Source organism: Poromitra crassiceps, assembly GCF_964638095.1.
Source record: "Poromitra crassiceps genome assembly, contig: HAP1_SCAFFOLD_387, whole genome shotgun sequence".
NCBI classification, from domain to species: domain Eukaryota; kingdom Metazoa; phylum Chordata; class Actinopteri; order Beryciformes; family Melamphaidae; genus Poromitra; species Poromitra crassiceps.
Window position 1 is genome coordinate 8,656 of NW_028152017.1, and position 11,345 is coordinate 20,000.

General features: G+C 48.0%; 1 protein-coding gene across 1 annotated transcript in view; it reads left to right on the forward strand.

Moving 5' to 3' along the window:
* Positions 1 to 1,614: 1,614 nt before the first annotated feature.
* Positions 1,615 to 11,345, forward strand: part of LOC310771171 (translation initiation factor eIF2B subunit gamma-like) — a 22,052-nt gene continuing 12,321 nt past the window's right edge. Inside the window, exons 1-5 of the mRNA XM_083663830.1 lie at positions 1,615 to 1,698; positions 6,175 to 6,311; positions 6,430 to 6,620; positions 7,107 to 7,169; positions 9,091 to 9,239. Of these exons, the coding sequence (XP_083519956.1) occupies positions 1,619 to 1,698; positions 6,175 to 6,311; positions 6,430 to 6,620; positions 7,107 to 7,169; positions 9,091 to 9,239 (620 nt within the window). The 5' untranslated portion in view covers positions 1,615 to 1,618. The remainder of the gene's footprint in view (positions 1,699 to 6,174; positions 6,312 to 6,429; positions 6,621 to 7,106; positions 7,170 to 9,090; positions 9,240 to 11,345) is intronic.

The following is an 11,345-nucleotide window of genomic DNA, read 5'->3' on the forward strand; positions in this document are numbered from 1 at the left end:
CTGTGTGTGTGTGTGTGTGTGTGTGTGTGTGTGTGTGTGTGTGTGCGTGCGCCTGTGTGTGTTTATGCTGTTGAATAAAAGGGCTTAACACACACGGACACACACACACTATGATTTATGGCTTCCAGCATCTGGTTGTAAAATCTGTGTGACCAAACACTCCTCCTCCTAAGTCACTCTAGTCATTCAGAGCAGAGCAGGAGGTGTGTGTGTGTGTCTGTGTGTGTGTGTCTGTGTGTGTGTGTCTGTGTGTGTGTGTGTGTGTGTGTGTGTGTGTGTGTGTGTGAGAGATTGGCACAAGGGATTTTGAGAGAGAAGGAAACGGGGGTAGAGAGAGTTGAAAGAGAGGCGAAAACGGGGAAGTTGTGGAAGAGTCTAATCGAAGAAAGATAGACAGAGGCGGTGAGGAAAGGGAAGAGTGAGGGAGAGAGGTAGAGGAGGTGTAGATGAGGTGAGAGAGAGAGGTAGAGGAGGTGTAGATGAGGTGAGAGAGAGAGGTAGAGGAGGTGTAGATGAGGTGAGGGACAGAGGTAGAGGAGGTGTAGATGAGGTGAGGGAGAGAGGTAGAGGAGGTGTAGATGAGGTGAGAGAGAGAGGTAGAGGAGGTGTAGATGAGGTGAGGGAGAGAGGTAGAGGAGGTGTAGATGAGGTGAGGGAGAGAGAGAGGTAGAGGAGGTGTAGATGAGGTGAGGGACAGAGGTAGAGGAGGTGTAGATGAGGTGAGGGAGAGAGAGAGGTAGAGGAGGTGTAGATGAGGTGAGGTGAGAGAGAGAGGTAGAGGAAGTGTAGATGAGGTGAGGAAAGGGAGGAGTGAGTTACAGTTACAGTCCTTTATTGTCACTTCATGGTACAAGTATCACGAGCGAAATTGTGCTTGGTTCGCTCTCAGAGTCGGAGAGCAAAACCGGGTCGCCATAGAACAGTGCCAGCGAGTTGAGCGAGATGAGCGAGAGAGAGGTAGAGGAGGTGTAGATGAGGTGAGGAAAGGGAAGCCAACATGGAAGCTAAAACAACATGATGAAAGAAGGTTGAGCGAGTTGAGCGAGAGAGAGGTAGAGGAGGTGTAGATGAGGTGAGGGGGAGAGAGTTAGAGGAGGTGTAGATGAGGTGAGAGAGGTAGAGGAGGTGTAGATGAGGTGAGAGAGAGAGAGAGAGGTAGAGGAGGTGTAGATGAGGTGAGGGGAGAGAGAGGTAGAGGAGGTGTAGATGAGGTGAGGGGGAGAGAGGTAGAGGAGGTGAGGAAAGGGAAGGGTGAGGAAGGGAGAGAGAGAGAGGTAGAGGAGGTATAGATGAGGTGAGGAAAGGGAAGCCAACATGGAAGCTAAAACAACATGATGAAAGAAACCAAAGCTCCTACAAGTAGCACAGCATGAATGAAGCTGTTGCCTGTTATCTTTTCTGTGTTTGGCAAGATGCAATGCAGTGCCACACCTCCGAGGCCACGATACTCTGCCAGCAGGTGTACAAGCTGTCATAGAGACACACTGAGCCGTGGTTTAGTTTATTGCCGTGCGAGTTTCTGTCCTTGGCGTGCAAAGAATGATAACTGAATGAATAAGTGATAATACAGTTTTCATTCAATTATCTCTGTCTCTCTCTCTCACCCAGACATCCCAGGATGCACATTAAAACAGGCCTAGTGGACGCTCACCTGTACTGTCTGAAGAAATCAGTCGTGGACTTCCTCGCTGACAACAAGTGAGTATTTATCCATTCCTGCTTATTAACTGACTAGCAGAGAACCCGTGCAGCATGTCGCACTGCAGCGCTGCAGCGTGTTGGGCTGCGCAGACATCGCAAGTTCCACCATTACTCTGCGCAGCCATGGCTGGCAAGTTCCACCATTACTCTGTGCAGACATCGCAAGTTCCACCATTACTCTGTGCAGACATCGCAAGTTCCACCATTACTCTGTGCAGACATGGCAAGTTCCACCATTACTCTGTACAGACATGGCAAGTTCCACCATTACTCTGTGCAGACATCGCAAGTTCCACCATTACTCTGTGCAGACATCGCAAGTTCCACCATTACTCTGTGCAGACATCGCAAGTTCCACCATTACTCTGTGCAGACATCGCAAGTTCCACCATTACTCTGTGCAGACATCGCAAGTTCCACCATTACTCTGCGCAGACATCGCAAGTTCCACCATTACTCTGCGCAGACATCGCAAGTTCCACCATTACTCTGTGCAGACATCGCAAGTTCCACCATTACTCTGTGCAGACATCGCAAGTTCCACCATTACTCTGTACAGACATGGCAAGTTCCACCATTACTCTGTGCAGACATGGCAAGTTCCACCATTACTCTGTGCAGACATCGCAAGTTCCACCATTACTCTGTGCAGACATCGCAAGTTCCACCATTACTCTGTGCAGACATGGCAAGTTCCACCATTACTCTGTGCAGACATGGCAAGTTCCACCATTACTCTGTGCAGACATGGCAAGTTCCAGCATTACTCTGTGCAGACATGGCAAGTTCCACCATTACTCTGTGCAGACATGGCAAGTTCCACCATTACTCTGTGCAGACATCGCAAGTTCCACCATTACTCTGTGCAGACATGGCAAGTTCCACCATTACTCTGTGCAGACATCGCAAGTTCCACCATTACTCTGTGCAGACATCGCAAGTTCCACCATTACTCTGTGCAGACATCGCAAGTTCCACCATTACTCTGTGCAGACATGGCAAGTTCCACCATTACTCTGTGCAGACATGGCAAGTTCCACCATTACTCTGTGCAGACATCGCAAATTCCACCATTACTCTGTGCAGACATCGCAAGTTCCACCATTACTCTGTACAGACATCGCAAGTTCTCTCACACACAGACTTTGTGTTCTTATTATAGTTCTGATAGCCGTTGGAGCAACACACCATCACTGGTCATTTAGTCAGGCCTCGCTCACAGAGTTGGCATGCAGCCTCTCCCCTCTCTCTCTCCCCAGAGGGTTTTCATAGTCCACTTCCCTGGCTGATTCCAACTCCGCTCAGGTGTTGCTCCTCCACTCAGGCGTGCTCCATCAGTAGCTAACGGATGGAGCCTCCATGGTGCTGAGCTCGTGTTGACTCATTTCGCCCACTAATTAGCCATTTCCCCCCATTTAGTCGACCCTAATTACCTGATTCAAAGTGTGTTAGGTCTCCCAGGCGTGCTCTTTACACTTCCTGAAGGATCCAGTGTGATCCTACGTCAGATAGCTGTGGCCCGAACACAATTTGCTCACGCACAGACACTTCACATTCTTATTCTAGGATTGTATACATTTTTAACTGTATTTTTTAATACAGTTAAAACTGTAAAAGTTGTAACTTGACAGTTAAACACTGTGTACAGAGATATGAAAGAGGGAGGCGACAGGGCTGAATCAGTAGCGAGTGTTGCAGGTGGCAGCATGGTGGTGTTCCAGCGAGGTGTTAATTTGTTTTACTACGTGCCACTGAGGCACGCCATTAGGCCTTTAGCCTCTTTAGTCAGACGTGTCACACGGAGCCAGCCTTTCAATCCACGCCTGTCGGCCATTTTGGCCCCACAAGCTGAAAAATGAAGGCTATGGCCACATGGTAACTGGCACTTCTTCAAGCTTTCCCGCTTGGAATCGGTGTGACATTGACTACGTTTACATGCACACAATATTCCACTATTATTCGGAAAATGACAATATTCTGAATTTGATAAGGGTCATGTAAACGGCATATTCCAGTTGCATTTTCCGAATGCCCTTTTTCCGAATTTAGCATTTTCCAGCATGCAAAAAGAAAAGCCGACATTTCTGATCGGGAGGAGATGAGAAACATCGATTTAAAGAGAGAGAGAGAGAGAGTAGCCTATAGTGCCCAGTGCCCACGGAAGTCCACAATGCTTGCGAGCCTGCGAGGTAATAACGTAGGCTGTACTAGCCTACTTTTTATGAAAGACTTGGATGCGCAACACCAAACTTTTCAGCAGCAAGCTCCTGAAACGGACCAAGTGATGCTGGTAAGAATAGTGCTGCTCTGTTTATTCTCAACAGAAAAACTCTGCGGCTCCGCCTACCTGCATCTCTCTCTCCCCCCCTCCCTCACGTGTCCGGGAGGGCGAGCTACGGCTGCATGTAAACGGGAATATTAGTGGATTATTCATTTAGTCGGAATATTGTCATTTTCCGAATATGGGCAAAAAGCGGAATATTGTGTGCATTTAAACGTAGTCATTGTGTTGGGATCAGTGCGTCCACATTTACAGGCATTGTTACCACTTTAAAAAGGTGTTGCAATGCAAGCTCGTTATAGATTAAACAATCACCATAATTATCCAGTGACAGGAAAACATTTTCAAATATAAATCAGGTATGCTTTGATCAGAACAGACGTGTCATCTTGCTTTCTGCCTCAGGAGAGGCTGGGAAAATCTGCTACATTTTATTATAACGTTTCACAATGTTACAATGTAGCCATTATTACCTGGAAATAAGTTCTTACTTCAGCTAATTAGTTTCAGTCTTCACATGACAGAAGACAAAGCCAAGACACACACATGGACACATGCACACACGCACACACGCACACACGCACACACACACACACACACACACACACACACAGAGGCACACGTACACACGCGCACACACACACACACACACACACACACACACACACACACACACACACACACACACACGTACACGTGCGCGCGCACATGCACACACACACACACACACACACACACACACACACACACACACACACACACACACTCACCCCAAACTTGCAATGGCTTCTGCCCCCTGCTTTTCTGCACTTCCTGGCTCTTCCTGTGTGTACACTTGAATATATGAATTGGCAGCAGAGAGATGCTGATATCAATCTGATTTCATCTCATCGCCGACACCATCTATATATATATATATATATATATATATATATATATATATATATATATATATATATATATATATATATATATCATCTCTCTGGTTTGTTCACTTGTTTCTTTCTTCAGTTTGGCCTCTTTTCTTCATCTTTCTTTTCAGGGCTCTCTCCCTCCTCACTCTGTCTCTCTCTCTCCCTCCTCTCTCTCTCACTCTCTCTCTCTCCCTCCTCTCTCTCTCTCTCTCTCCCTCCTCTCTCTCTCACTCTCTCTCTCCCTCCTCACTCTCTCTCTCTCTCTCCCTCCTCACTCTCTCTCTCTCTCTCTCTCTCTCCCTCCTCACACTCTCTCTCTCTCTCTCTCCCTCCTCTCTCTCTCTCTCTCTCTCTCTCTTCCTTTCTCTTGCGTGGCCTTTCTCTCTCGCCCGAGGAGAGAAATGGACAGAGTAACTGTTGTTTTTCCCCCTTCATTCACATGGAAATTCTAATCTCCGCTTAGAAGAAAAGTAAGAGCGAGCGAGTCTGGGGGGGCGGGGGGGGGGGGGGGGGGTGAAGAACATTGAGCACAGCACAGTGCAGAGGAAGGAAGGAAAGAAAGAAAGAAAGAGAGAAAGACATGGAGATGACCTCCAGGTGGACACAGGGTCAGCTTGAGCTGGATCCTCATCGATGCTGCTGACCAAGTGGTCATTCAGCACTTGTTTTGACATGGCTGATTTGCTCTGTCTTGTTCGCTGTTAATCACTCATCTAGTCATCAATCAAAGTATCAATACTCAACATTTGAAACAGATACAATACTCATTTGCAACAGCTATCGGTAGTATCAATAAGTGTCGTTAATAAAAATTTGAGAGCTCAGACCCAGTCCAGAGCTCAGACCCAGTCTAGAGCTCAGACCCAGTCGAGAGCTCAGACCCAGTCGAGAGCTCAGACCCAGTCATGACCAAATCGTGGCCAAGGCCTTGCCAACACAATGAGTTTTTAAGGAGGACTGTCTTGTCTAATAGGCAGGATAATACCAGGAATACTCAAAGTTCAACCCTCACTTTATGCAATATTTGTCCAATACCTGCCCCATCATGTACTACCTATCCCTTATTAGATTGTCATCTGTGTTTTCTGGGATATATTTCCATGGTACTTTTGCTTTGTCTCATAGTTTACAGTGCAAGGTGGCAGCACAGATGGGTGACAGAGTGGACAGTACGCAGCAACAAATGTTGTGACACATAAACATTGCAAGCGTATGAAACCATGCCCGATCAGCTAACCATTCCTGTGTGTGGATCACTCTCCTCTTCTCTGACTCCAGGTCCATCTCATCCATCCGTGGGGAGTTGGTGCCATACTTGGTGCGGAAGCAGTTTTCCAAAACCACTAACAGCCAGAAAACCAAAGACGATGTGGAGGATCAGAACCAGAAAATTAATGACAGCAACCCCAACCTTGGTCAGCAACAAACACATACACGTACTGTACTGTATGCACATGCACACACACACACACACACACACACACACACACACCATGTATCACCATGTTATCTTCCCTTCTCTCGACCGTCCAGAACTCCAGATCTCGTCCCGGGACGAGCGCCTCCTCCAGCTGGCCCAGGAGCGCTCCTGCTGGAACGACCACCGCGGTGACATGAGCGAGGCGTACCACGGCGGGAGGCTGCGCTGCTACGTTCACATCATGGACCAGGGCCTGTGCTACCGCGTCAACACGCTAGCTGCTTACATAGAGGCAAACCGGCTGGTGAGTGGGGCAGATGCTTCGTCCGTCTGAACATGTTGTTTGATAAGGTGGACAGACGGTAATTGCACAAACCCAAATGAGTGTGTTTTGTACATATTACGCATTTTAATTATTTTTATTTATTCTGTATACCTATACTTTTATATTCTTAAACTTACTTAAAAGTCTGAGTGTTGGAATTGACTGCTGCATATATGTAATAACCCCCAATTGTTCTAAATCCTGTTTTGCTTTGATGTGTATACAGTACTACTTTTTGCTGCTGCAATGGCCCAATTTCACCACAGCGTTCATTAAAATGGAATCTAATCTAGTCTAATTACCTATCAATGAATGCATGGTTTTCATTCCCATGTCTCCCTCCCTCCCCATGTCTCCCTCCCTCCCCCATGTCTCCCTCCCTCCCCCATGTCTCCCTCCCTCCCCACTCGTCTCCCTCCCTCCCCTCCCTCCCTCCCCATGTCTCCCTCTCTCCTCCTCTGCCAGGCTCCGAAGCTGTTTGAGGAGCCTGCGGTCCACCCGTCTGCTGTCATCTCTGAGAGATGTCAGGTGAATAAGCGTATGCTGGATACCATACAGTTAACCCATTGATACCTGATGCAGCGTTTGTGTGTGTATCGCTCATTTGTGTGTGTATCCCTTTAAGACTGCGAACTGCGGTTCGCGGTCTTAAAGGGATACACACACAAATGCTGCATCAGGTATCAATTAGTCTCTTAAAACAGACTGCTGCGAATGCAGCTATACACAGTCTGTACGTTACACCCCCAGAACATGCACAAGGAAGTTGGGAAAATAACCTTCAGACAGGAAAAAAGTTTGACGGAATCCGACCAATCACGACACGTGTGTCCACGAAAAATGCGGCATATTGGATTTTGATTGGACTAATGAGCGGAAGACCCGCCTTTCTGCGATTCTGATTGGACTAATGAGCGGAAAACTCGCCTTTCTACTTCCCATTCCGGTTGGTGCATGATTCTCCCCCACGAAGTACAGACGGTATGGCGGAAGCATTTGAAAATTGCGGAAGCCAACTCGTCTGTTCTAAGAGACTAGGTATCAATGGGTTAAACTGGGTTTAACACCTTCCACAATCACAGTCCCAGATTAGCCATTTCCTGAAGCAGGGGTCAGAATGCTGTTTCAGAAGCAGCTTGAGCAACAGCACTTCAGTATTACTACAGTCACATGTGCAGAGTTTTAATTATATTTTTATACCTTTTAAACCGAAACAAATTTCAAGAAAATCGCCACATGTAATGTCACTGCCATGCTAGCAATCACATGACCAGTCCGTCTTGCCACACTACAATCTATTGGTTTGAATCTGAACCACCAGTGGGTTTGCACCAATCAGTGTCCTGAGGGAAGCTATGGGCGGGCTTTGGTGTGACGCCAGCAAGAGTGAGCCCGTGATAGACGGATGGTTCATCCAATCACCTGCCAGGTATTTTTTTGAAAGTGCCTGCCTGCTCAAGTGTTTCCCGGGTGACTCGTCATCTTTTCCATCCCAAAATAGCGCACTTAAGTGAATGATTTTGAGTGCCCTGGTATCTGTCACCTTCTTCACTCTCCAGTTTGTTCTTTATTGTTTGTACACCTTCACTAATGATGATGTGTTTGCGTGCGTGTGTGTTTGCGTGCGTGTGTGTTTGCGTGCGTGTGTGTTTGCGTGCGTGTGTGTTTGCGTGCGTGCGTGTGTGTGTGTTTGCGTGCGTGCGTGTGTGTTTGCGTGCGTGCGTGTTTGCGTGCGTGTGTGTTTGCGTGCGTGCGTGTGTGTTTGCGTGCGTGTGTGTTTGCGTGCATGTGTGTTTGCGTGCGTGTGTGTTTGCGTGCATGCGTGTGTGTTTGCGTGCGTGCGTGCGTGTTTGCGTGCGTGCGTGTGTGTTTGCGTGCGTGCGTGTGTGTTTGCGTGCGTGCGTGTGTGTTTGCGTGCGTGCGTGTGTGTTTGCGTGCGTGCGTGTTTGCGTGCGTGTTTGCGTGCGTGCGTGTTTGTTTGCGTGCGTGCGTGCGTGCGTGTGTGTTTGCGTGCGTGTGTGTTTGCGTGCGTGTGTGTTTGCGTGCGTGCGTGTGTGTTTGCGTGCGTGCGTGTGTGTTTGCGTGCGTGCGTGTGTGTTTGCGTGCGTGCGTGTGTGTTTGCGTGCGTGCGTGTGTGTTTGCGTGCGTGCGTGTGTGTTTGCGTGCGTGCGTGTTTGCGTGCGTGTTTGCGTGCGTGCGTGTTTGTTTGCGTGCGTGCGTGCGTGCGTGTGTGTTTGCGTGCGTGTGTGTTTGCGTGCGTGTGTGTTTGCGTGCGTGCGTGTGTGTTTGCGTGCGTGCGTGTGTGTTTGCGTGCGTGCGTGTTTGCGTGCCTGCGTGTGTGTTTGCGTGCGTGCGTGTGTGTTTGCGTGCGTGCGTGTGTGTTTGCGTGCGTGTGTGTTTGCGTGTGTGTGTGTTTGCATGCGTGCGTGTTTGTGCGTGCTTCCCACAGATGGGATCTGACAGCATCATCGGAGCATCTTGCCAGGTAGCAGATAAGACGTCTATAAAGAGATCCACCATCGGAAACTCCACCACTGTAAAGGAGAAGGTCAAAGTCACCAACTCCATCATCATGCATGGGGTGACCATCGAGGAGGGGTGAGGTCACACACACACACGCACACACACACACACACACACACACGCATATGCACACGCACACACACACACGCACGCACGCACGCACACACACACACACACACACACACAGGCTTGTGTTGTCCACTCTCACTGGTAACATTTTATTTTGAAATCCAGTTCCGAACAAATACACCTGAACAAGAGTTTCAGTTTCATGGCACATTCATGAATTCATCCTCACACCACCACACACCAAAGAGTGTGTGCTACGTTAGTGAAAGAGTGTGTGCTACGTTAGTGAAAGAGTGTGTGCTACGTTAGTGAACCAAGATGTCAAAATAGAATGAGCCTTTAGTATCTATTGCCAGTTTGACTGAAACATGTGCCTCAGTCGGCCATGCGTTGGATGAAAAGCTTGTAAATCCATCCAGATCTTCACATTTGTGATTGAATTGAAATTTCAGTCCTTTTAATAAAAGTCCTTTTATGTGCCGAGCGCCCACGACCCCAAAAACTATCCAAACCCATTCCATCTTTTCAAAAACGCTTTTATGTGCCGAGCACCACGACCCCAAAAACTATCCAAACCCATTCCATCTTTTCAAAAACGCTTGATTGCACATCTGAAAACTAGTCTTTTCCCCCTAATTTGTGAAAGCTGCTCGATGTGTTTACATCTGACTGCAGTGGGATACTTCTTCTTTTATTCACCACCTTTCTTTCCATTGAGTCTTCAGTGTGTGTGTGTGTGTGTGTGTGTGTGTGTGTGTGTGTGTGTGTGTGTGTGTGTGTGTGTGTGTGATGCCTGTTAAGCAGATGCGTGTGTGTGTTATGTGGGGTCAAACATGGAGCCCTGGGTTGACAATGCATCTATTGGTGTGCAACCAGCCAGAGGCCAGTTCCAAACAAACATAGCTAGTGAATAACACACTAGTAACCCACCAACTGACACACACAGTGTCACAACCAGCCAGAGGCCAGTTCCAAACAAACACATAGCTAGTGAATAACACACTAGTAACCCACCAACTGACACACACAGTGTCACAACCAGCCAGAGGCCAGTTCCAAACAAACATAGCTAGTGAATAACACACTAGTAACCCACCAACTGACACACACAGTGTCACAACCAGCCAGAGGCCAGTTCCAAACAAACACATAGCTAGTGAATAACACACTAGTAACCCACCAACTGACACACACAGTGTCACAACCAGCCAGAGGCCAGTTCCAAACAAACATAGCTAGTGAATAACACACTAGTAACCCACCAACTGACACACACAGTGTCACAACCAGCCAGAGGCCAGTTCCAAACAAACACATAGCTAGTGAATAACACACTAGTAACCCACCAACTGACACACACAGTGTCACAACCAGCCAGAGGCCAGTTCCAAACAAACACATAGCTAGTGAATAACACACTAGTAACCCACCAACTGACACACACAGTGTCACAACCAGCCAGAGGCCAGTTCCAACAAACATAGCTAGTGAATAACACACTAGTAACCCACCAACTGAAACGCACAGCGTCACTAGATTTCATTTAGCTGCTTGCTCACTTGCTTATACCAAGTTCCCCGCTGGTTATGCAATTCCTAGAATAGCGTGGAATCTTGAATCGTTTATTCCAGACAGGGACATTCTCCGGGGAAATTAGGGAAAATCAGAGCGTTTTACAAACAGATCGGTTACAAATCCTGCAAAGAGGCTGTTTGTCTCCACAGTAAAGGGCCGACACATGTTGTGTAGGGAAAGCAAACTGTTTAGCCCGGTACAACTGCAAAACATCAACACACCCAGGAACAAAGAGTGGCTCCAACATAGTGAAGGGACGTGTGCAAAACCTGTGGGAGCCCAGTTCAACCATTGGAAGGTGCCATGTGAGAGCAGACATGTCTCTCTCTCTGTCTCTCTCTCGGTCTCTCTCTCCATCTCTCTCTCTCTCTCTCTCTCTCTCTCTCTCTCTCTCCCTCCCATCTCTTCTTAAGCCTTTGAGGGACCCCAGCCAGCATGTGGACCCTCATCAAGCCCACGTAGGTGTGCACACAAAGGCACCGGTAGAGTCGGAGAGAGAAGAGAGGGGGAGAAACGTGGAGGGGGGGGAGAGATGGC